General features: G+C 44.8%; 1 protein-coding gene across 2 annotated transcripts in view; it reads right to left on the reverse strand.

The window, feature by feature from the left end:
* POLR3G (RNA polymerase III subunit G) overlaps positions 1–4,955 on the reverse strand; it is a 31,823-nt gene extending 26,868 nt beyond the window's left edge. For both annotated transcript variants that reach the window (XM_075854855.1, XM_075854854.1), the window contains exons 1-2: positions 4,839–4,955; positions 4,286–4,415 (exon numbers count right to left, since the gene is read on the reverse strand). In XM_075854855.1, the coding sequence (XP_075710970.1) occupies positions 4,286–4,415; positions 4,839–4,955 (247 nt within the window). The remainder of the gene's footprint in view (positions 1–4,285; positions 4,416–4,838) is intronic.
* Positions 4,956–27,692: the final 22,737 nt, after the last annotated feature.

Consider the following 27,692-nt stretch of genomic DNA (forward strand, 5'->3'; position numbering starts at 1 on the left):
GAGTCAAATTCTGCATCGGGTGCAGTCAGAACTTCAATGGCGTCATCCATTTTTGTTTCTAGAACGTTCATCCTGGCTCCAAACTCACGTATCGCCTTATTGAAATCTTTGGACAGCTTAGTAGTGGTTAGCTGCAGTTCCTGCAGAAGTAGCAGTTTACATTTCCAAAGCGGGGAGGCTTCTCTGGTGGAAATCTGTTGTTCCGAAGGTGGTGACCCTTCCTCATGGGAGTCACTAATGAGCTCAGGTGAAGCCTGCAGTTCGTCCTCCGAAACGGCCGATATGGCGGGGGAGTCCGCGTTTTCTGGTACGAGGGCTCCAATGATTTTAGATCCTTCCGCCCTGCTCTTCCGAACCATGGACAATCCAGTCATGGGGTTGTCGTCAGGAGAGAAAAAAAATAAAAAATAGGATAAGAGAGAAAATTCTGACATGTCCGATGTGGCCGAAGCACACCACGGAGCTGAAGTTAAGTGGGGTAGGTGGAAGAGCTAACGCTGGGATGTGACCCGGACCAGGCCTAGTCAATAGTATAACGGAAACTAAAGAACGGTCATATTAGATGCAATGGCCGAGAAGTAGCAATGACTTCATGAGGAGAGAAAAATAAAAATTAGCACCTGTAAAGCTGAAAGTCAGTAAAGCAGACAAAGCAACAGACCGAGGGCTGCTAAAGATGAACAAGCCGCCATCTCGTGGGGACATAAACATCTATGAATGATCTGGAACCAAATTCCTGTAAAGCAAAATATGTCAATGTAAACAGACAAAAACGACAGGTTCTATGACAGCAGGAAAGTAACAAAATGCAATATGCAGAACACATCTGAAAAAATCCCGTGGCTAACATAAGGAGAAGGTCCTCTAAAGAAATGCCTCAGGTGTTGCTAGGAAAGATCAGACCTCCAATGCAATCAGTGGAGCATCGCCCCGGAAACTTCAAAGGGGTCTTCGTGGAGAAGCAGAACCAGTCTCACAAGGAGAGAGCTTTCGTCTAGTATGGAGTGGAGGCATCAGGGTTTGTTGGGGTAGAGGGAACAGGAGCCAGTCATGGAAGAGAGATAGGTGGTACCTCTAGAAAATGGCAAAGGCCTGCTGTTTGGTCCAGTGAGTGAAGGGTGAATGAAGAGCCATTCCTTCTTACAATGAGATGGAAGGGGTGGCCCCATCTATAAGTACCTAGAGTCTCTTGTATGACCGACAGTAACTGTTTTAGCATCCTACGCATCACCAGCATATGTCTGGAATTGTCTGGTAGGAGGGCAATAGAAGAGCCATTAAAGTCCACCGGGCCATGGCGCCAGGCCTCAAGGAGGTCGTCTTCCCTTTCTCTGAAGTAGTGCACTCTGAAGAGGACGGCATGAGGTCGGAGACCATCACTGCATCTGGTCCCAATTAACCGATGTACCCCGTCAATGTGGAGGTCAGTATCCAAAGGACTCTCCAGTACCTAGTTGAAGATGGAGGTCATGACAGCACGTAGGTCCCCAGCGGATACAGACTCTGTCCCGCATAGTTTGACATTACTACGCCGACCACGATTTTCTTGGTCGTCCACCTGGAGCAGTAGCGATCTATTGAAATGTTGTTGGTGACGGATCGCGTCCTCTACCCTGGACAACTGGGCTGTAAATTCCATTTTCATATGCTCAAACGTATCAATACGAGCAGCGAACGACTGTAGCTCAGTTTTGACTTCAGTTAGCGCCTGATCACATTTGGCGTCAGAGCGCTGTATCAATAATTCCATATCTTGCCTAGTAGGCAGAAGACATAACATCGCTAGGATTTCCTGATGAGAGGAAGAGGTCAGGGCAGAGTATATTGCCAAGGTCAATTGGGGCTGAGATGGAGGAGCTCATTGAGGCCATTGAGAGTGCTGGAGACACTGCCCTGAGGATAGGGGGTATGGAGGGGAAGTCAGATGAGCCCAGTAAATCCACAAGTATCTGTACATGTAGAAAGAAAACGGAGGCCAGATTACTTGGAGAAGTTCAAGGCAGGCAGGGCATGTGCTGCATTTACCCGAGCGTAGATTGCAGGCGGAGGCTAAGCGGTGGTTCGCAGGGCATCTGCGGCGGTCATGCTCCCTTCAGCAGGGATATAATCCCGCGAGTGCAAAACCGCGGGTGCCACATTGGATCTGGCCCCGGGGCACACCGGAGGCTGTCAGGGCCAAAAATAGCGGTTGCTCCGTCGGCAGGACCGGTGTGTCCTGCTTCTTCCCCCTACGACCCATGTCAGAATGGCGTGCAGGAGAGGTAAGGCTGTATATGACCAGGCTGTTTAGCGGCCGTAGGTCCGGTAGCAGAAAGAAAAGCAGCTTTACGGCGGAATGCTCAAGCCACCTTTTGCCCGTTTTTTTTAAAGCAGTTACTATTTAACTTTTTAACGTTTGTCTGCATTATACGTAATACAGAATAAATAAGTGAAACGGATACTCTCCCTCTTGCTTTTGGTATTATTTTATAGAAGTCTGTTGGGCTCCATAGGGTTGATTTTTACATAATAATTAATTAAATGTCTCTACTGGTGATAATTAAATTAACCAATTTGCCAGTTAGGTAACAAACAATATATCCACAATTATTATATGGAATCGGTCGTTTAGCTCTCATTGACACCCGAATGGAAAATTTGCCTAGATATGCAACGATAAGTGCAGTGGAGGCTATCGCTTTGTGTAGATTGTTTATCCAGGATGCATTGATCTACAACCCCTGTCGGAGCAACCATATTGTTTTTTTCATTATTAAACAGACACTAAATAAGAAATAACTTAATAGAATTTGACGGAATCGGAAAGACAATTTTTAAAAGGGACGTGTGTTTTAGTAAATACTTGTGTTATCCACGACATAAAAATTCTGGAGCATCTTTTCTAAGAACTCCATGTGGGGCCGTTCCTCTTTTGTTCCTATTGTAAATTTATGAATAAATTATTAACTGTGTGTTGCCAGTTGGGGCGTATCCACACAGTCTCACTTGGTCAGCACTGATTGGACAATCTATGTAAGGACACACCCCCAACCAGTAACACAATTTTGTCAATTTATTCAGAATTTTCTAGGAGGGATAACAGAGGAACAGCAAAATGTCGAGTTCTAAGAAAAGATTATTGAGAATTGTTTTTATTATGGGTAATACAAGTATTTACTTAACCCCTTAATGACCAGCCTATTTTAGACCTTAATGACCAAGCTATTTTTTACGTTTTTGAATCGTCGCATTCCAAGAGCTATAACGTTTTTATTTTTGCGTCTACATAGCTGTATAAGGTCTTGTTTTTTTGCGGGACAAGTTGTACTTTTTAATAGCACCATTTTGGGGGACATATTATTTATTGATTAACTTTTAGTGGGGAGGGAATAGAAAAAAAAATCTGAACTTTCGCCACTCTTTTTTGCGTCCTAAATCTGCGCCGTTTACCGTGTGGTATAAATAACACAATAACTTTATTCAGCGGGTTGTTACGATTGCAACGATACCAAATTTGCATCGTTTTTGTATGTTTTACTACTTTTACACAGTAAAAACGCTTTTTTTTCAAAATTATTTGTTTTTGTGTCTCCATATTTGAAGAGCCGTAACGTTTTTATTTTTTACTTCTGTATTGCAGTGTATTATGCCTGTCCGTTTAAAACGGACAGGCATCTGCTAGGTCATGCCTGCGGCATGATCTAGCAGGCATTCATCACTGGCAGACCTGGGGGCCTTTATTAGGCCCCCGGCTGCCATTAGAGACACAGACACTCGGCGATCTTATAGCCGGGTGTCGGTGGGAGAGAGAGGGAGCTCTCTCCCTCTCTCCAAAACAACTCAGAAGCGGTGCTTGCTATTGAGCACCGCATCTGAGGGGTTAAACGGGTGAGATCGATACTAATATCGATCTCACCCGGCAGAGCAGGGACGCTCCCAGCCCTCAGCTGCCTCTGGCAGCTGAGAGCAGGGAGATTTGACAGCTCCCTGCTCTGTTTACTTATTCCGATGCCGCGACGTAAAAAGTCTATTGACCGACGTAGAAACACGATGGGCAGGTCACTAACGGGTTAAACAGACATGTCAGGAGAAGTGACAGGTCCTCTTACAGTTGAATACCTTTTAAGCATAGTTACTAAATTGAAGAGTCCACCACTCCACCAACCTCCCCTGTAAGCAAAAAAAACACAAAACATGCATGTAGCACACGTTGGTCTCATAAAAATAGTGCAAAGAAAAAACAATTAACATTGTTTATATTGGTATGTAACAAGTTATTCAGTATGTAGAAATCTTTGTACCGTACTTGACTTTTGATCGCCTCTTCCCATATAGTATGGTAAACATTTCACGTTTCCTCGTAGTTCTTGTTTTAATGCCAATAAATAGTCCTGCTCTTCCCCTTCAAGTAAAGAAGATGGTTTGTACTCTGTATGCTAGTATAGGAAAAAACAAAACAGAATTTAGCTTATATAGGATAAAATAGTCACCCTAAGTACAAAGATCCTATTACACATTATGTCTGTAATACACAAAAAACATTCGGGGGACAAAAAAACAAAATAAAAAAAAATGGTACTCAATACTAGGAGGGCAAGAATCTTCACGGAAAAGCTTTTGATGCACATTAAAGTATCTTCTTACTACGCTGGAAAACAGTGGATCTATAGGGAGGGGACATGCACTTTCTGCAATCTACCTATCACCATAGGGCACAATAAAGACTTGACTATATTGGGAGTGGATTGACTTGTACCCCCACCTCTAGCTTGACTAACACTTTCCTTGTATCTTGATACAGGTGGGACGGGGCATCCGTTCAAAGACTATAGCAGCAATACCACTATTACTTCACTTACTGGGTACAGAGGCTTGGGCTGTGCTTGAGTCTCTGGAAGAGCATCTCCCCTTGAAAAGCCTATCGCTTGCAGGTCAAATGTAAAGTTTGACCCTCGCCCCCTTCCTCTACCAGCCATGCCTAAAAGAAAACAGTAAAATCAGTGTCAATGATCTGTTAAATGGGATGCAGACTTAAATTTTAGAGCTACTATTCTTGTAAAAGTTGCATAGTTGCCAACATTTAAAAAAAAAATCCAGGGTGTGGCGTCGTTGGTGGGCGTGTCTTATGGGCATGGCTTGTCTGGTGGGTGTGGCTAGCCAGGTGGGGCTTTCTTTCCAGAATTTCAGCATACAAATAAACGGACAAACATTTCTGCACTAGTTTGACAGAAATACTATGGAGGCCAGTATCTCTCTCTGGTTATCCGGTTGTTTACAGGCAGGTGATGTCTCAATTTATCACTAGAGCTTGGTGACATGTGCTGACCACTACTGGTAAATCGTGCCACACTCAGTATCTCTTATAAATGGTGTTCCACACTGCTCCCCTCTGTAGCCGCTGCTCCCCTCTGTAGCCGCTGCTCCACACTGCTCCCCTCTGTAGCCGGTGCGCCACACAGCTCCCCTCTGTAGCCGGTGCGCCACACAGCTCCCCTCTGTAGCCGGTGCGCCACACAGCTCCCCTCTGTAGCCGGTGCGCCACACAGCTCCCCTCTGTAGCCGGTGCGCCACACAGCTCCCCTCTGTAGCCGGTGCGCCACACAGCTCCCCTCTGTAGCCGGTGCGCCACACAGCTCCCCTCTGTAGCCGGTGCGCCACACAGCTCCCCTCTGTAGCCGGTGCGCCACACAGCTCCCCTCTGTAGCCGGTGCGCCACACAGCTCCCCTCTGTAGCCGGTGCGCCACACAGCTCCCCTCTGTAGCCGGTGCGCCACACAGCTCCCCTCTGTAGCCGGTGCGCCACACAGCTCCCCTCTGTAGCCGGTGCCACACAGCTCCCCACCCTGTAGATGGTGCCCCCCTACCCCTGCAGATGGCTCTATCTACAGCGGTAGGGGATGCACCATTGTGGCTCCTTCTAGGAGGGGAATCCCCAGCTAGAGCGTTGCCGATGCTCTGTCCATATATGGACAGTGACGGCTAGGGCTCCTCCAGTAGCGGAATCCCTGGCCAGAGCATCAGTAGCGAGGATTCCGCTGCAGGAGGAGCCCGCGACTACACTCTCCATATATGGACAGTGACGTTGTTGGGGGTTTCTTCTATGAGCGGAATCTCCGGCCAGAGCGTTGCCGATGCTCTGGCCGGGGATTCCACTCAGAGGAAACCCCGGACGATGTCACGGTCTATATATGGACAGTGAAGTCGGTGGCTCCTTCTGGAGTGCCGGAATCCCTGGCCGGATTGTTGCCGACGCTCTGGCCGGGGATTCCGCTCCAGAAGGAGTGAAAGGCAGAGCAGGAAGCGGATAGTTTCCTACTCTGCCACAGTATTCAATTGTATCTGCGTCCTGAGGACGGAGATACAATTGAATGTGGCAGTTGCCGGGACACGTATCGGGAAAGTAAGTTGCCAAGACAGTCTCTGTAAATTCAGGACAGTCCCGAGAAATTTGGGACGGTTGGCAGTTATGTCAATGTTATTATCACTTTGGACCTGTTTGTAGGAGCCGGCACATCAGCAGTGTATATAAAATACAAAAGCCACACACTTTTGCTGCAAACTACAGCCAAACATAATGTATAGTATATTCACGGATCTAGGGTGGATTTACACATGGGGCACTTTACACCGCTGATTTAGCACCAGCAAATCTGCATATTTTACTTGCGGATATGCCGCAGATTTTACACTTTGCAAAGGGCGAAACCCGCATCAATTCCAGAATTGTTGCGATTTTACTGTGACAAATATGTGCCATAAAACACCCCACGTGACTGCAGTCCTATTCTCGCTAGATACTCAGAGAAGAATAGTTCTGTACATGTGGTACCTGACCATGCATGCCACTATTTTCTTTTTCTGTTTTGTACGGACAAAAAAAAAACCCTCTATATAAAATTGGGGTCACACCGAGGTACAGTAAGGAAACATGCACCTCTACGGGTGCTCTGTTATGGCTCCATACAAAACAGAGCCATAATACAGCCATGTGCATGATGCCTTACCTGCACAAACCTCAAACTCACATCACCGGTGCATTCAATCACTATCGCTTAGGCTGGATTCACACGAGCACATTACGTCCGTAATGGACGGGACGTATTTCGGCTGCAAGTCCCGGACCGAACACAGTGCAGGGAGCCGGGCTCTTAGCATCATAGTTATGTACGATGCTAGGAGTCCCTGCCTCGCTGCCATCGTACATAACTATGATGCTAGGAGACCGGCCCCCTGCAGTGTGTTCGGTCCGGGACTTGCGGTCGAAATACGTTCCGTCTATTATGGACGTAATGTGCTCGTGTGAATCCAGTCTTAGAGGTCACTCTTCATATAATGTCAGGGGTTGAATAAGACAGATTTTATTTCTATTACAGCTGTAGTCATAGCGACTTTCATTAGATGTCAGCACAGTCTAGTGAATGATTTGGGAGGCAGGAGGTACAGAGGACAGTGTAAGGTCTCATGCACACGACCGTAGTGTTTTGTTTTTTAACTGTCCGTAAATACAAATCCGTAGTCATCCGCATATCTGTCGCTCTGTCCAAACATACGGTCCATAGTGCATCCGTATTTACAGATCTGAAAAAAAAAAAAAGGGATGCTACAAATGATGTCACCAACACGTCGCAACTCCTTGAAAAGGCCACATGATCGCTCAGGCACCATTTACTTGGGGAATCCCCTGCTGTCGTATAGCAACACATCCGCAATTACAGAGTGCTATGGATGCACATCTGTAGCCGTCCGTAATTTTGCATGCGCCCATAGACTTCTACAGGCGAGTCTGTGTCGCAATTGAGGACATGAATAGGACATGTTCTATATTTTGCAGATCATTTCTAGGGCTCGGATACACAACCTGAAAGGTGCCTGTGGCCTATAGAAATAAATGGGTCCACAGAATATCTGTAATCACAGATAAAAACAATGGTCGTGTGCTTGGAGCCTTAGGGTATGTTCACACGGCAGCGTCCGTAACGGCTGAAATTACGGGGCTGTTTTCAGGAGAAAACAGCCCCGTCATTTCAGCCGTAATGGCATGTGCAGGCGCTTGAACGCCGCATCCATTACGGACGCAACTGGAGCTGGTTTTCCATGGAGTCCATGGAAAACGGCTCTATTTACGTCTGAAGTAGTGACATGACACTTCTTTGGCGCGGGCGTCTATTTACGCACCGTCTTTTGACAGCGACGCGTAAATATACGCCTCGTGTGAACAGACAAACATCAGCCCATTGCTTTCAATGGTCAGATGTTTGTCAACGCTTTCAAGTCGTAATTTCGGACGTAATTCGGGGGTTAAAACGCCCGAATTACGTCCGTAAATAGGCCGTGTGAACATACCCTAAGGAAGAAGGAAAGCATCAGGTCAGCTGACACTTAAAGAGGATCGGTCACCAGTTTATAACTTCCCTATCTCCTACCTAATGTAATATCGCTTTGATGCTAATAACTACTGTGTTGTTTTTTTAAAACGTTTATTAGGGACAAAGTTATGAGCATTTTAACATTTATGCTAATTTTTGGTAACTAAAGCTAGACATGAATGAAGAGAAGTGTATGACGCTGATTGGTCGGCGTCATACACTTTTCTTGACAATGCCCACTTGGTTAAAGTTAAAATAATAAAATTTGCATAAATGTTAAAATGCTCATAGTCCGACTCCGGAATAGCGGAGTCGACTCCGCTATTGATTCCGTCGTTAAAACAGAAACCTGCTGGAATGGTGACGAACAGAAACCATTAGCAATGTTTCCTTTACCATTGATATCAATGGTGACTGAAACAGAAGCTAGCTGTGGTTTCACTTTCCGTTGCGGGGTTCACCCGACGGAAACCTCCGACGGAACAGAAAGCGAACAGTGATGTGAACAGGCCCTTATAAACGTTTTTTTAAAAAAACAAAAAAACAACAGTAGTTATCAGCATCAAAGCGTTTATTAGATTAGGTAGGAGATAGGGAAGTATGAAACTGGTGACAGAGACTCTTTAAGGCTACATGCAGACTTTGCATTTTTTTAATGCAGATTTTATATTTTAATGCGGAAACCGGTGCAAATTTTAAAATACAGGTCAATTTACTTGCAGAAAAATTCTGCAACGTGCAAATGAGGGAACTTGAAATCTCATTTACTTTGATGATGCTGTATTATGCTGTGGATTTGCATAAAATCCGCACGCAATACACATTGTGAGCATGCGGCCATGTAAATCCGTTTTTGTATTTATTTTTTTATGGCCGATGCACAGAACAAAGCCCCTGCTCCTCTACCTCCTGGAGTTGTAAACTGTAGAAGGCAGGCGTACTCATGGTGACCATGTAAATAAGGACCAACAATCGGAGAGGTGGGTTATTGGCTTCCTTCCTGCTCAGAGCCTGCAGATATGAATATTGTAAGATATGAATATATTATACTTTATTTTCAGTCTCATGTACATGACAATGCTTCTAGGAGATATATAATACGGCATACGTAGGCAAAAATAGAAATTTATGGACCCGTACTGTTCCTATGTCTGTGACAAGGATTCCAAATACAGCCGAGTGCATAGGGTCATGCTCTAATGGCAAGCTATCCCAACTCTGTGCGCCATTGTTTGTCATTGAATATGCAGAAAAACAATAGCACTGTTCAGTTATTGTAGAAGAGCTGCTATCTGTTACAGCAAAGAGCAGTATTAGAATAAGCGCACTTTTACACCGGCAGATAGTCTACCCATTAAACAAGCGACGATCGACAAAGATGTATGGGGATGAAAAATTGTTTACACGGGGAGATGTGCTGCCAACAAGCAACCATTGCTTGGGACGGATAAAAGAGCCAATCAGCCGATAAATGAGCGTGTGCTCATTTGTCAGCTGATCGCTGCCCTGTTGAGGGTATATGCACACGACCTATTTTCAGACATAATTCAGGCGTTTTACGCCTCGAATTACGCCTGAAAAGACGGCTCCATTACGTGTGCAAACATCTGGCCATTGCTTGCAATGGGTTTTAGGGTATGTTCACACGGCTTATTTCCGGACGTAATTCTGCCGTTTTACGCCTGGAATTACGTCCAAAAATACGGCTTGAAAGCGTTGACAATTGAAAGCAATGGGTTTTACGTTGGTCTGTTCACATGAGGCGTAAATTTACACGTCGCTGTCAAAAGACGGCGCGTAAATAGACGCCCGTCACTTCTTCAGACGTAATTGGAGCCGTTGTCCATTGTCTCGATGGAAAAGCAGCTCCAATTACGTCCGTAATGGACGCAGCGAAAAAGCGCCTCAACATGCCGTTACAGCTGAAATTACGGAGCTGTTTTCTCCTGAAAACAGCCCCATAATTTCAGCCGTTACGGACGCTGCCGTGTGAACATACCCTTACAATGTTCTGTTCAGACGAGTTGTAATTTTACGCGTCTCTGTCAAAAGACGGCGCGTAAAAATACGCCCGCGTCAAAGAAGTGCAGGACACCAGGAAACCAGCTCCAATTACGTCCGTAAAAGACGCCATGAAAAACGCGAGTACTTGCAAAAACGTCTGAAATTTAGGAGCGGTTTTCACCTGAAAACAGCTCCGTAATTTCAGACGTATTTTGCGTTTGCACATACCCTTAAGGCTGCTCGACCACGTAGAGGTTGTGCTGCGGAAAATTGCCAAATGGGCGAGTATCGCGAGGCAAAAAACGCACACGGATTGCCGCAGTTTCACGGCAAGTACAGGTAAGAGAAGCTTTTTGTGTTCTTCACCTGTACTTGCAATTCGTGATTAACAGCGTGCGCTTTTTGCCTCGGGGGTTCTCAACTACACGGTAATTACCATGGCACAACCGGTACGTGTTCTAGCAGACTTACACAAGGCAACGATCAGAAATGATCGCTAGTATAAATGCTCGTTCACCGGATCACTGGCCCGGGTAACGGGACCTTAAATGTATACAAAATATGAATTATCAATTTACACTAATGTGAAACGATTCTTTTCCACTCAATATGTCACATATAGTTTACTGTTACAACTAATCTCTTATGAGTTAAATAAATTCTTATTATAGTGTTCATTGAGGATACATAACCGGCATGCAGTAGTCATAAAATGCACAATATTTCTAGGAAACAACTGAAATTATTATTGATTACCAGCAGAATGTGAGATTTTCCAAATGAAATAGTCAGGTCTTCTCTCAAAGCATCCGGCTCCCTGAGCAGAGTATAAAGCAATGCAGCACCCGTTCACCAGCATGAGCCACAGTGCCCAACAGGTGAGGTAATCAGGAAGCAACTTGTTAACCCCAACCTGACCAGAGGCTTTACTTTCTCCCCCTCCCTTTCCTGATCAGGCCCATTTTCAAGCTTTAGGACTTATTCACACGAACGTGTCCGTTTTGCACGCATTAAAAAAAATGCAACGTTTTTCTTGCATTGCAGTTCCGTATAAGGTGCGTGTCTGCGTTTTTTACACGCGTATGTCACGTGTTTTTTACGTCCGCCAAATAAACTGAAGGAGGCGGTTTTCTTTTTCTCATCATTTCTTTAGCAACTGTTGCGTGAATCACGGACTTCACATGGATGTGCGTCTGTGTGCTGTCCTTGATTTTCACGCACCCATTGACTTCAATGGGTGCGTGATGCGCAAAAAACGCAAAAGTATAGGACATGGAATGAGTTTCACGCAGCGGACACACGGTGCGTGAAAAACACAATGTCTGAATGGCCCCATTGAACTGCATAGGCCCGTGTGACGTCCGTTGTTTTAACGCGCGTAACACGGACGTGAAATACGCTCGTGTGAATAAGGCCTTAGCCATGTGCCAATTTAAAAGCGAATTGTTCTTCCATAAGGGTATGTGCACACAACCTATTTTCATCCGTTTTTCGGGCCGTAAACGTTTAGAAAAATGGCTGAAGAAATTGGAAGCAGACGGGGCATTTTTTTACGCCTCATTTTCGGAAAACGCGCCTAAAAAAAACGCCTGCGAAAAAGAAGTGCATGTCACTTCTTGAGCCATTTTTGGAGCCGTTTTTCATTGGATCTAAAGAAAAATAGCTTCAAAAACTACCGTAAAAAAATGCAGCGAAAAACGCGACTTGATCAAAAAACGTCTGAAAATCAGGAAATGTTTTCCCTTGAAAATAGCTCCGCATTTCCAGACGTTTTTAGCTAAGCGTGTGAACATACCCTTACTCTTCCAACCTACATATATTTGGTCTTGTTTTTTTCAGAACATGTTTGGCTGCCATATTTTGTAAAAAAAATAATAGATATATTTTAATTTTGAAAAAATGAAAGAGGAAAAAAGGGAAATAAATTTAAACAAAATGTGAATGTTAATTTAGATGATGTTTTTTTTACATCTGGTGCTTGCCACTGGGTAAAAACACCTGAATACATATTTGGCAACTTCTGCCGACATCAGCGATACTAAATGTGTGCGCATTTCTTACACGCTGGGCGCAAGGCGGAGCTTACAGTGAAGGATGCGCAAACAGGCTTTTGGAGAGCAAATTTTCCAAAGCGATCTTTGTGCATGCGGCCAGTGTCGCAGCCAAAGTCTCCGTGTAGACCCAGCCTAAGAACCCCTGCACACGGCCATGCCCGTAATCACGGCCGGTGATTATAGGCACGGCCGACCTCAGACAGACACTTGCGTTTGGGGACAGTAAAATCAGGAGCAGAGTCCGTAAAATCAAAAAATAGGTCCTTTTTTTGCGGGTAATTTTTACGGCCCGGACGCCTTCCAGTAAACATACGGGAAGGTGTCCGTAGGCAATAGAAATTAATGGGTCCATACTTTGATCCTATCTATCTATGCATCTCATATACAATATATTGATATATAGTATAATTTTAGGCTGGGGCTACACGGCGACTTTGGACATGACACAGTCGCGCGGCCAAAGATCAATATGTTCCGTAGCGTACATGGCAAGTAATGAAAGTGAATGTGGTCACGGTAATTTTACCGGACAAAGCGATTTTTGCCCATGGGACCTGTCTCGTGGCCAAAGTCGCTGTGTTGCCCCAGACTAGAACTATACTGTGACGATTGCCGATCTCAGGTCACGTCACAGGGGTAAATTATACTACTGAGCTTATTAATTTACCACATAAATCCACGCACACCTACTCTAGATGACCGGATAATGCTAAATTACTCACGTAGGTTTCCAACACCCCAATAATTTATACCACAGTATGCTACCACCACCTATACTTATCTAGGCAATAGGGGCCTACGTCTTTATATTCCCTTAAGGGGGGATTCACACGAGCGTGATTTGGCAGCGTGTAGGCCGCGTGGTTTTCGCGCGGCACGCAATGCCCTATAGAAGTCTATGGGGCAGTACACACAGTCCGTGTATTTTGCGCAGCGTTTGTTCGCTGCGCAAAATACGCGACAGGTTCAATAACTCTGCGTATTTCACGCATCACGCACCCATTGAAGTCAATGGGTGCGTGAAAACCAGGCAGGTCGCACGGAAGCACTTCCGTGCGAACCGACTGAAACAGCGCACGAGCTGTCAAAAGGATGAATGGAAACAGAAAAGCACCACGTGCTTTTCTGTTTCCAAGCATCCAAACGGAGTGTCTTTGCGAGGAGCGAACCCCGACAACCGAAGCTAACTTCACCGGGTTCGGCCAAACTCGTTTTGGCCGAACCCGGCAAAAAAAATTCCGGTCCGCGACGTCGGGAGACATTCACTGTGCATGGTGCTGAAAGAGTTAAACTGTTTCAGCACCATGGACAGTGACTTGCGATCCCAAAATACATGAACCTGTAAAAAAAAACGAAGTTCTAACTTACCGATTACTCCTGTCTCCTTCCCGCAGTCCGACCTCCCGGGATGACACTTCAGTTCAAGTGACAGCTCCAGCCAATCACAGGCCAAGCACAGGCTGCAGCCAATCACAGGCTGCAGCGGTCACTTGGACTGCCGCGTCATCCAGGGAGGTGGGGCCCGATGTCAAGAGAGGCGCGTCACCAAGGACGCGTCACCAAGGACGCGTCACCAAGGCAACGGCCGGGAAGTTCTCGGTAAGTAGGAACTTTATCTTTTTTTTTTACAGGTTTTTCGCTGTTGTGTTCGGCATTCACTGTCGAGGGTGCTGAAAGATTTAGCTCTTTCAGCACCTTGGACAGTGACGGGCGTCGACAAGCCTCATCTCTATGATGCCGGCTGCGCGAAAATCACGCAGCCGCGCATCAGACACGCATGACACACGCAGCTGTCAAATGGTTTTTGCGCTCGCAAAACGCCGCGTTGTTTGCGCGCGCAAAAACGCAACGTTCGTGTGAATCTGCCCTAACACCAGTTACAGTAACACAGGTTATCTAAATGGAACATAAAATACAGGTAACGTTCCTCACCTTTGGAAGATTAAGTTCTGTAAGACTACAAGGAAGAAACTTAATATTTCAAATTTAATACACAATAGTGCAGTGCAATACAAAAAATTGTTGTCAGATTAAAAGATGAAAAATATACATACAGTCACAATGCATTCAGTTTATATAAATAAAAGGGATAAAAGAAACAGAACAAAACCTTACTGATGTAAAGCGGCGATATCCTGGCTGTGGGGACAGCTGAAAATACGGGCAGTCACTCCAACCGAGATATGGATCCCCAACAACTGACACTGACCCTCTCCTCTCCTTAACCCATTTTTTCCCTCCAGTCCACTGGCTGGTGATGTCACTGAGAGGAGGCTGTTCATATGATAATGAAGCATACTCCTCCCATTACACAGTTGTATTTCTAGTGAGAAACACAAAAATGATTGTGTGTTCTTGCAGGAATCCCCTAGAAATATAATATTACCTGCATTCACCAGTACAGACACTTACCAACCAGGGCATATCAAACACGATACAAGGAAAAGGATCCAGCGCCAGAAATCGATGAGTGATTTTTAAAAAGGAAACGGGGTTCCAATTTTATTTAGAAAATAATTAAAAGTAAGAACGACTGTCCAAGTGCAAGGGTGGATTGAAAATATGCACGCTGCCTACGCGTTTCAGACAACCACAGCGTCCTTAGTCATGGAACTCAGTTTGCTTTTTATAAATCAGTCATCAATTTCTGGCGCTGGATCCTTTTCCTTGTATTCCTGTTTGTCCTCTGCACCGTGTGCCGACACAGGGATCCGGTCGCGGCTAGCGGCACAATTCTGCTGAAAGTGAGCTGGAGGATTCCTCCTACAGATATTTCTCATACCACTGTAATAGGCCCATGTTTTTAGCCAACAGCCAATTCACGGTAGTTCCTCTGGGTGTATGGATGTGAATTTGATATATATATGAGGGCTATTTCCCCTGATCATAACTAGCTATGTGGGTCACTCCAAATATCAATTATGATGGGGTTTGCCTTGATGCATCATATTTTCTTTAAGCGTAGGCCATTGTCATGTTTCACCTGGTCCACATGGCAGACACACAACAGATAGCCATTTGCATAGCTTTTGATGTTTGGTCAGGAAGTGTGGGTAATTACTTCCAACCCTGGGTGAGAATGTTAATCAACACATCTAGCACCTTGGTGAGGAAAGGGCCAAATAGACATTTGCCTGACAGTGGATGTTCTTTGATGGCCAAAGATATGCATTTCTTAAGTAAAAGAGATGTATCTTCTGTGTCAGAAGGGGTTATGAACTGACCACTTAACCTACTTTTGATGATATTACCTGTAACACCACATATACTATATATCAATATATATGAGACAGACAGATATGAGATAGATCGATATGAAATAGATAGATAGATAGATAGATAGATAGATAGATAGATAGATAGATAGATAGATAGATAGATAGATAGATAGATAGATAGATAGATAGATAGATAGATAGATAGATAGATATTGGAGGGGGAAAAAGTGTGTGTGTTTTATTACTACTATTATTATTCTCCCTCCCTGACAGCCTGCCAAGGGAAGGAGAAGTTACAGGGGGTTGTGAGGGGGGTTGCCGCGACTATTGGGAAGTGCCGACGGGGCTGATACTGTGATCATTGTCACCAGTTGTCACGATGATCACATGCCCAGAGACCAGGCTGATTGTCTGGAAATAGCTGTATCACGCCACAGAGAGGAAAAAAGTATAAGGCCGGATTCACACGCGCACAAAAAATGTGGCGTTTTGCGCGCGCAAAAGGCACTTGACAGCTCCGTGTGTCATCACCATATGATGCGCGGCTGCGTTATTTTCGTGCAGCCTCCATCATTATGACACTCTGTTTGTATGTTTGTAAACAGAAAAGCACGTGGTGCTTTTCTGTTTTCATTCATAGTTTTCACTGCTGTTGCGCAAATCACGTGCGTCCCACGGAAGTGCTTCCGTGTGGTAAGCGTGATTTTCACGCACCCATTTACTTCAGTGGGTGCGTGATGCGCGAAATACGCACAAAGAACGGACATGTCATGAGTTTTACACAGCGGACACCCGCTGCGTAAAAATCACGCAACTGTCTGCACGGCCCCATAGAATAATATAGGTCCGTGCGACGCTCCTGAAAATCACGCTCATTGCACGGACGTATATCCCGTTCCTCTGAATAAGCCCTAACTCTGCAGGACGTTCTAGAACGGCCCTGCAGAGTTAATTGCGGACCTCCCGGATGTTTATAGATTATGGGCGGTCCGCAAGTGGTTAAAGGAACAGTGATGTTTTTTCTCCTGATGTTAAGGCCCCATGCACACGACCGTAGATTTCGACCGCAATTACGGACCTGCTAATTTCTATGGTCGACAGACACCTTCCCGTATATTTACGGAAATGTGTCCGTGCCATAGAAACCTTCCGTAAAAAATAGGATATGTTTTTTATTCTACAGACCCATACTTTATAATGGGAGCACAGTCCACAAATGCGGATGACTGGCCGCGGCCGTCCGTGCTTGTAACCACAGAACGTGATTAAGGGCACGGTCGTGTGCATGGGGCCTAAGGGGGTATGTTCACACGGCCTATTTTCAGCCATTTTTCGGGCTGTAAACTCCCCGAAAAACTGCTAAAAATACAAAGGCTGAACACCCCCAAATATCTGCCCATTGATTTCAATGGGAAAACTGCGTTCCGTTCCCACGGGGCGTTTTTTACGCGGCCGTTTTTATAAAACGGCGCGTAAAAAAATTCCCCCGAAAACAAGAAGCGCATGTCACTTCTTGAGCCATTTTTGGAGCCGTTTTTCATTGTCTCAATAGAAAAACAGCTCCAAAAACTTCCGTAAAAAACACATCAATAAACGCCTGATGCATAAAAACGTCTGTAAGGGTAGGAACACACACAATGTATTCAGTGCGGATACACTGCGTTAGGCTGCGCAGCGTGTCCGCCCTGAACACCGCAGGGAATGCCGTCCGTAAAATAGCACCACATTGTGATGCGTTTTTCCGGCGGAAATTCTGCTGCGAAGCAGTGCTGGAAAAAAAACCAAACCCCGTTCATACTTACCCCCTCTCTTTTCTCGGCGCGTAGCCCGGCCTCCTGGGATGACGTTGCAGGCCGTGTGATGCTGCAGCCTGTGATTGGCTGCAGCGGTTACATGGCCTGCAACGTCATCCAGGGAGGCCGGACTGGAGAAGAAGCAGGAAACTCTGGGTAAGTATAAGAGAAGAAGCAGGAACTCTGGGTGAGTATAACTTTATTTATTTATTTTTTTAACTTGCGATTTTTGCGGGGCATCACAATGATTCCGCTGCAAATATCGCAACACACACTGCTTTGTTGCTGGTTTAAGCACCCCATTGAATTCAATGGGTAAACCCGCAACAGAAGAGTTGTGTATCCACTGAATTAATTGACATGCTGCCGTTGAAGTAACCGCACCGCAGGTCAATTTATGTGTCATGTTTTCAGGGGATATTTACCACAGTGTGGGGACGAGATTTTTTGGAATCTTCCCCACACTGCTGGTACTGTAAAACGCTGCGGATTTTCCGCAATGAATCCGTTGCAGAAAATCCACTGTGTTTACGTTGTATGTTCCTACCCTAAATCAGAAGCGGTTTTCCCTTAACCCCTTCCCGACATTTGACGTATCCATACGCCAAAGTCGGGTAGGGGAAGTATGGAACAGGCTCACGGAGTGAACCCGCTCCATACGATGCGGTTCTCGGCTGTATATTACAGCCGACACTTCAGAGTAACGAACAGGATTGCGCTCGAGCGCAATCCAGCTCGTTTAACACGTTAAATGCCGCCGTCAATAGCAACCGCTGCATTTAAACCGTTAGAAAGCGGGGGCGACCCCCTCTAACAGCTCATCGCGCCCCTCGCAATGCAATCGCGGGGTGGCGATGGTTGCTATGGCTGCCTGGGGGCCTAATGAAGGCCCCGAGGTCCGCCATCCTTGTGCTCCTATTAAGCGCTGCCTCCGGCAGGGCTTAATAGAAGCCTATCTGAATCAAGATATACTGCAAGAGCTCTAACGATCGCTGGTTAAAGTCCCCTAGGGGGACTAATAAAAAAAAGTAAGAATAATTAAAATAAAGTTGTTGTTTTCTTATGAAATAAAAATTCAAAGTTCAAAAAAAAACTAGTTTCCCATTTTCCCCCTAGAGCATAGTAAAAAAATAAATTAATAAACATACCTGGTATTGCCGCATCCGTAAAAGTCTGAACTATTACAATATATCATTATTTAACCCGCACGGTGTACGTCGTAAAAAAAAATAAAAATGTAAACGCCAGAATCGCTATTTTTTGGTCACCTCATCTCCCACAAAAAATTAAATAAAAAGTGATCAAAACGTCGCGCATACCCCATAATGGTATCAGTAACAACTACAGCTTATCCCGCCCAAAAAAAAATAAGCCCTCATAACACTTAATCGATGGAAAAATAAAAAAGTTATGGCTCTCAGAATTTGGCGACACAAAATAAATTTCATTTTTTACACTTAGGTTTTTAACTTGTAAAATATAGAAAAAACTAGATATATATTTGGTATCACCGTAATCGTATTGACCCGCAGAATAAAGTTAACATGTTGTTTTAATTGCACAGTGAATTCCGTAAAAACGAAGTGCAAAAAACAATGGAGGAATTGCTGATTTTTTCATTTTCTAACCCACAAATAATTTTTTCCCGTTACTTAGTACATTATATGGCACAATTAATGGTGCTACGAAAAATCACAACTCGTCCCACAAAAATCAAGTCCTCATAGGACTATATCGACGGAAAAATAAAAAAGTTATGGATTTTGGAAGGTGGGGAGGAAAAAACTAAAATGAAAATCGGGAAAAATGGCTGCGGCGGGAAGGGTTTAAAAACAGCTCCGTATGGGGGCGGAGTCTGACCGCTGAGACTAATGGCCGCTTGATCTCTGCGCTCCTGCAACTTAGCGGCTCATAACGGCTCACAGTGACACTATCTCCTCCACTGTCCGGATACGATTGCTGCTGAGGTTTGAGGCTGGATCGGTGCACACATCGGGAAGTTTTACCACTCGTTTACTCACCATTCTGGTTTTTCATACTTGGTTCCTCTTCCAGCAACGCCATCTTCAAGACGGTCTGCCACGAGGTGAGAGGAAATACTCACCAGGTCCTGCTCACTCCTACGGTGTGCTCATCTGCCTGCCGTCTGTCTGCTGCTCAGGGATCGGAGTCTCTGTATCCCTCTCTGTGCCGACATTTGCAGAGGGATCTCCTCGTGTTGTAGTGAGGCCCCGGAGGATTGATTATCCAGCTCCACTCTGCAGAGATGCTGTCTCTCGTCCACCCTCCTTCTGGCTCAAGTTAATTACAGCAGTGGATGCCAAGACTGCTGAAACTGAACCTGTCCGGTTCCACTTCATTTACCTCCTGCTGGGATATCCACAGCCTGAAACGGAGTGAGTGACTCGTTTTACCTACTGGGGGAAGTTGTCTGGTCTTCTCCTGCTCCAGGAGCTAACACAGCACAGCACAAGAGGTGTAGAGTTGGGAATACAATCTGAATTAGCAGTCTCTACTGACACGATCCCACCTTCTGGTGAAAATCTTCCTAGTTTCTTCATAGTCAGTTACCATGGCAAAAAAGACGGGGAAATCGACTGCTCCCAGGAAAATGCCCCTGATTTGAAGGAATCTTCATCTTCGCCTTTACATAATGCGGATAATCCCCATTGAGCTTACAAGCCCAGTCTTCTGTCGCTCAGGTCCTCCTGGGGGCTACTGATCCGAATCCAGAAGGACACAAACGTCGAGTTGCTACCTCTTCCCCGGCTTCTCCTAAATCCATGGAACCTGCACAAAAAAGAAGCTGTTTCGAGGGGGATACATCATTGTCCTCTTCCATTTTAAACTCGCAAAATGATATAGCCCACTTTCCATCATCTGGAGAACCCATTACGGTGGATACTCTCAAGGATATGCTCGTTCTCCTGCAAAATGGGATTACCACTAGTATGTCCTCCATGATCCGCAAGTTTCAATCTAACGTGAATATTCGAAGTGAAAGAACGGATCATTTGGAAAGAAAGATGGAAGAATATTCTGCTGCCCATAACGAACTGGTGGATGCACACCTTGCTTTGGCTGACAATGTGAAGTGGCTTAAGAACAAAGCTATGGACGCGGAGGACAGATCACGGAGGAACAATTTAAAAATACAGGGCATCTTGAAGGAGGTTCCTCCATCGGATCTCGCGAAATATATCAAATTATTGTTTCTCTCAATAGCACCAATGCTCTCAGAACTGGACTTGACAATAGATCGTGCTCATAGGCTGTCTAAGTCCAAACAAGCTCCGGACTCGGCCCCTAGAGACTCCCTGGTTAGGGTAAACTTTTATCATATTAAGGAACTTATTATGTTCACATCCAGGAAACTCGGCCGTCTTTCTACTCTGTATTCCTCCATTTCCATATGTCCGGATTTGTCTGCCGCTACGTTGCAAGGAAGGAATCTTCTACCAGTTACCAAGCCTCTACGGGACAACAATATCAAGTACCGCTGAGGATTCCCCACCAAACTAATAATTTCTTACAAAGGCTCATCCCATGTCGTCTGTTTGGTGGAGGAGGGCATGTCTTTGCTACAAAAATGGCACATCCTTCATCCTGGATACGACCCTCCACCTGAGGGTCGTTCTCCTCCTAGAATTTCTCCTGACTGGCTTCCCGCTAATCCTAGAAGATCTCCCACTTGAAGGGTGGTAAGATGCCGATACTGATTTTATACTCCCTTCACATTATATTCTGATACACGATAGTGTCCATTATTTTCTTGTTCTTTTTTATTACTCATTTTGCCAGCCATGTTTTTTGTACCAAAAATTTGGTATCTCTTCTCCCCCCGGAGACCACAGCGCGCATATGTGCTGTACCTATTGTTGCATGTGTTAATGCTGATATGTTAATGTTATGCTGCTTTTGCTCCTGGTTTTTTACTGTGACTGCTGCAACTCTCTCATACATAGTAATATGTCTCCAATATTTTAGTTGTGACTCTGATCTTTATGTCCCTGTATGCTCTACCGTGTTGACACTGATCCATCTTCCATGCCGTAGCTTTATTTGGAACGCTAATGGTTCTGAAGATATCATCTATTAAGGTTAAGGGGCTAAACAGTCCCTTCAAACGTAGTATGTTATGGCGGGAGGCTAAGGTGTTGAATTGTGATGTTGTACTTGCTCAGGAGACACATTTCCACATAGATAAAACTCCTCAATTTACACAAACGCTTTCCACATATTTTCATGGCCTCATGTCAAGCTAAGCGTAAAGGGGTTCTCATTGCTATCAGAGACTCAGTGGCGTTTACTCTTAAAGAGACTCTGTCACCACATTATAAGTGCCCTGTCTCCTACATAAGGAGATGGGCGCTGTAATGTAGGTGACAGTAATGCTTTTTATTTAAAAAAACGATCTTTTTTCACAAAGTTAGGAGCGATTTAAGTTTATGCTAATGAGCTTTCTTAATGCCCAAGTGGGCATACTTTTACTTTCGACCAAGTGGGCGTTGTATAGAGGAGTGCATGACGCTGACCAATCAGCATCATGCACTCCTCTCCATTCATTTACACTGCACTAGCGATATAGTTATATCACTATGTGCAGCCTCATACACATGCCCTAACATTACTACAGTGTCCTGATAATGAATACACATGAAATCCAGCCTGGACGTCATGTGTACTCAGAATCCTGACACTTCTGACTCTTTTTTGTGAGATTCCAGCAACGGATACGAAATCTCGCGAGATCTCGGAGCTAAACGAGATTTGGTTTCCATTGCTGGAATCTCACAGAAAAGAGTCAGAAGTGTCAGGATTCTGAGTACACATGACGTCCAGGCTGGATGGTCATGTGTATTCATTATCAGGACACTAGTAATGTTAGGGCTTGTGTATGAGGCTGCACATAGCGATATATCTATATCGCTAGTGCAGTGTAAATGAATGGAGAGGAGTGCATGATGCTGATTGGTCAGCGTCATGCACTCCTCTGTACAACGCCCACTTGGTCGAAAGTAAAAGTACGCCCACTTGGGCATTAAGAAAGCTCATTAGCATAAACTTAAATCGCTCCTAACTTTGTGAAAAAGATCGTTTTTTTAAATAAAAAGCATTACTGTCACCTACATTACAGCGCCCATCTCCTTATGTAGGAGAGAGGGCACTTATAATGTGGTGACAGAGTCTCTTTAAGTCTACTCTTCTGGACCCTCAGGGTCGTTTCCTTGGCATGAATTGTGATATCAACAATATTTTGTATACAATTTTCAATGTTTACCTCCCCAATAAGCGACAGGGCCCCTACTTTAGATCCTTGCTCCCTAAAATTACGGCATTTGCTCAGAGCCTTCTAATTATAGGGGGGATTTCAATTTAGTTCTTAACTCAAATTTGGACACTACCTCATGTTTGAAAAGTCCCCCACTAATTGCTCCACTTCTACATGACGAAAGCTTGTATGACGTGTGGAGGTGTCAGCATGGTGGAGAAAGGGATTATACTTTTTTTTTAGCCACTCATAAATCCAGGCACCATTACATGGTCAGACCACGCACCCATATCGTTGTCCCTGCAAGAATCTTTCACTTCTCCTCCCCCTTCACAATGGAGATTGAACGATTACATCCTCCAACACCCTGATCACAAACAATCCTTGAAGAACGATTTATCCAAATTTTTTTTAGATAATGTGGGTTCAGTTCATAAGGCATTTATGAGCGGTATGCTTATTAAAGCAGGAACAGCTGCAAAACGGAAAAGGGAAAAAGAGATTTATGACTTGTGCTCCTCAATAACGGACTTGGAATCCAAGAATAAAGCATCCCCTGATCCACTTCTCATTTCGGAAATCCATAGGCTTAGGTTATAGCTCTAATCATTATTTGCCTCCCAGTATGACAAAACCCTTAAAATGCTACAACATCAGTCCTATGTCCATAATAATAATGTGGGAGCACTACTTGCTAAAAGAAAACTTAGACAGACATCATCTAGATCCCGTATAGCATTTTTGAAGGATGCCCAAAATAATAAGATTCTTGACCCTAGATTAATCGCTAAACAATTTCACTCATACTATTCCTCCCTATATAATCTTCACCTCGACAATAACCTGTTACAGCCGACTAATACAGGTATACAATCATTTCTAAATTCCATTTCCCTCCTTACGCTCTCCTCGCTTCTCGTTTTGGATGCAGAGAAGGCGTTCGACAGGGTCCACTGGGGCTATTTGTCACAAATATTAGATAAGTTCGGTTTTAGTGGTGGTATTAAATCAGCTATATTGGCTCTTTATGCCTCACCTTCGGCTAGGGTTCTGTCCTCAGGCTTTCTTTCTGATTCCTTCAACATCACCAACGGGACTCGTCAGGGGTGTCCTTTATCCCCGATAATTTTTGCTATGGTCATGGAGCCTCTGGCCGAAAAAATTTGTTCATCTGCAAGTATCCATGGTATTCAGGTAAACCAATATACCCACAAAATAGGATTATATGCAGACGATGTCCTTATATCTTGCACGCAGCCCCGCTCTTCCATGCCGTAATTGCAACTAGTTCTCACAGAATTCAGCAAAATCTCATATTATAAAGTTAATGACACCAAATCTCAAATCTTTAACATTGGTATAGATCAAGCGACCTGTACGTTACTTGCTTCTCAATTACCATATTCATGGCAGGATGGTTCCCTGACTTATTTGGGCATATCCCTGACGAGTCCCAGTTCGCAAATGTATGCTAGGAATTATCTTCCCCTTCTTCCCAAGATCTCTTATCTTCTGGGCACCTTTTCTAAACCTATGATCTCCTGGGCTGGTCAGACGGCTATTGTTAAAATGATGATACTTCCTATTATTTTGTATGTTTTCTGGGCAGTTGTTATACCTGTTCCTGTCACCTTTTTACAAAAGTTGCAACGTTTACTTACCAATTTTATTTGGGCTGGCAGAAAGCCTAGGATTCGCGTGTCCACCATGGTTCGACCTTGTTCTGGTGGGGGGATGGGGGTCCCAGATGTGAGGAAATACTATGTCGCTACCATTCTCTCCCATCTTTGACATTGGTGGAATAATAACTCAAAACTAAGGTGGGTCGCCATTGAAAGGGATTTTGCCAGGGTACCTCTCATCTCATTGTTACGCTCCAGTGAACAGAATCCAATAAGTTTCTCGACCCACTTCTCTACATTAGCTGCTTCTGTGGCAGCTTGGAAATTTCTGCACAAGTATACACCTACTGGGGATTACAAATCGTTGAAATTTTTACCGATCAGATATTTATCCACTAAGATTCCTGACATATCCTTCCAAGGATGGGAAGAAGCGGGCATCTCCCAGATAAATCTTCTCCTGGACTCCACAGTTCTCGTTTCATTCCAACATCTCAGGAATAAGTATGGCATTACGAATCGGGACTTTTATAAATTCCTCCGGATCCGACATCTTTTACAATCCTGGTCACCTGACTCTCCGACTATTGCTAAATCAGCCTTCGATTACTATAACAGCTCATCCCAACAGCTAAAATGTATTTCCTTTTTTTATTCTGCTCTCCATAGACCTCAACTCTCTCTGAAACCTTGTCATTTTTTGGTGTGGCAAGAGGAGCTCAATACTACTGTCTCAATGGATGACTGGATGCAGACCATCAAAGGCTCAAAACAAGCCTCTCATAGTTCAACGCATTGGGAAACTGCTTTAAAAATTATTATGAAATGGTATAAAACCCCTGCACAAATTTCCAGGTTTAACCCATCCTATTCGCCACTATGTTGGCGTGCCTGTGGTGTGAGGGGTGATTTCCTTCATGCTTGGTGGAAGTGCCCGCTGGTATATGATTTTTGGAAGGTGACTTTTCTAACGTTACTCGTAGCACAATCCTCCCGTCCCCGGCACTGGCTCTATGCTTCATAGGCATTATGGACATCCCGCAATCCATGAGGACGATTGTGGGACATATAATAATGGCTGCTAGGATTATAATAGCTAGATCCTGGAAGTCCCCGTCACCTCTGGTTCTTCAAGAACTTACTAACCAGGTGCGTTTGGATTGGCTAGGAAAAAATGCTGGCCAAACGAATGTACCGGTACTCTGCCTTTGCCTCACGTTGGTCTCTATGGTCAGACTTTGTAGACCAACCTCCTTAGGGTATGTTCACACGTACAAGAAGAAGTGGCTGAAAATTACGGAGCTGTTGTCAAAGGAAAACAGCCGCTGATTTCAAGGCGTTTTTGAAGCTGAAAATAAAGCTTCTTTTATATGAAGATTATTTTTGAGGCTTTTTTTGAGGCGTTTTTCATAGGGGGAGTTCACATGGAGTTTTTTGACGCTGAAACCGCACCGCAAAACGCGCCAAAAAACTGCCGAAAATGCCTCCCATCAAAGAAAGGGCACGTCTCTTCTTTTCAGGAAAAAGAAGAGACATGCCCTTTCTTCGGGCGTTTACGCCTCTGACCTCCCACTAACATCAATGGGAGGCAGAGAAAGCGTATTTCGTGGTGTTTTATACCCGTGGCGCTCAATGGCCCCCGGCGAAAGACGCAGCGAAAATCAGCATGCAGGCAGAGGAAATTCTGCCTCAAAATTCCAAATGGAATTTTGAGGCAGATTTTCCTCCTGCAAAAAACTGTGTGAACCCAGCCATAAAGTCAATGGAAAATCAGCTCCAAAAATGCCTCAAGAAGCGACATGCTATGGGTATGTTCACACGGCCTATTTTCAGCCGTTTTTGGGGCCGTAAACGCCCCGTAAAATAGCTGAAGATACGGGGGCTAAAGGCCCACAAACATCTGCCCATTGATTTCAAATGGTAAAAATTGCGTTCCGTTCCCACGGGACATTTTTTACGCGCATTTTTAAAAACGGCGCGTAAAAAAATGCCCCGTAAAAAAGAAGTGCATGTCACTTCTTGAGCCGTTTTTCATTGACTCAATAGAAAAACAGCTCCAAAAACTGCCGTAAAAAACGCATCAAAAAACGTTTGATGCATAAAAAATGGCTGAAAATCAGAGGCTGTTTTCCCTTGAAAACAGCTTCATATTTTACAGCTGTTTTTGGTTTGCCGTGTGAACATACCCTACTTCTTTTTAAGAGGCGTTTTTTAAATTCAGCAGCGTAAAAATAGACCTCACGTGAACAGCACAGTGTATTTCTCATTGAATTGAATGGCAAATTGAAGTGTATTTTGAAGCGTAAAACGAGGCTTTTCTGCTCCAAGATCAGCCTGAAAATGAGCCGTGTGAACATATGCCCATTTCCGGTGGCTGGAATATGAGCATGTTTTAAAATCTGCGTAAGGCTACGTTCATAAACAGCGGATTTGCTGCCGATTTTCAGCTGGGATTTGCGGATGGAAAATTTGCAGCAGAATACAATAGCAGCAAAATGGATAAGACTTAAACTAGGGCTGGGCGATTAATCAAATTAATTTAATTAATTCGCCCTCAATGCCTCTGACGATTCTGTTTTTGAACAGAATTGTTAAAATCGATTCTTTAGTGGCGCCGTGCTGCAGGAGGAAGCTCCGCCCCACTGCGCCTCGTCACCTGCCTGGTCGGCCCCGTCTAAAAAGCTGCGCCCTGTTCTGTCCCTGCTTCCCGACGGAACTGCTGTTCTGTACTGAACAAATTGATACAGTACGGAACAGTTGTAGGTAGCATCCCCCCTTGCAGATCTTACCCCCCTCGCAGAGCACACTATCTCCCCTTGCAGATTGCACCCTTACGCCCGTTGTAGATCGCACCACCACCCTCCCTTGCAGATCGCATCCCCACACCCCTTGGTAGATCGCACCCCCCCCCTTGTAGATCGCACCTAATGGCAGCTACAGTGGCGCTATCAACAAGAAGGATGGGGGGTGCTGCAATCTACAAGGGGAGTTGGGGGTGCAATCTACTAGGGGGTGGGGGTGAGATTTTCATGTGAGGGTGCGATCTAGAAGGGAGGGGGGGTGTTGCTGCCATCTACAAGCGGTGGGTGGTGGGGGTGCGATGGCCATTTTTTTCACTGTCGTGTGACTGTAGCCTAAATGACTATGATGTCAGGAGTCCCGTTCACATGTACCGTGGTCGAGCTAGAAAATCTGGCTGACACACGGACCGTTATTCACGGTCCAATCACAGTCGTGTGAATCTGGCCTTAAAGGGAATGTGTCGCAAATTAAACCTTTTTTTTTAAATGTCGTTACTTATTTCTATTATATTTTTTACGTTTTTTGCTGGGGGAGCACTTCCCAGAATTACAGCAAGGTGAATAAGGCAAAGCAACCTGACTC

Source organism: Rhinoderma darwinii, chromosome 1 (genome assembly GCF_050947455.1).
Source record: "Rhinoderma darwinii isolate aRhiDar2 chromosome 1, aRhiDar2.hap1, whole genome shotgun sequence".
Classification (NCBI taxonomy): Eukaryota; Metazoa; Chordata; class Amphibia; order Anura; family Rhinodermatidae; genus Rhinoderma; species Rhinoderma darwinii.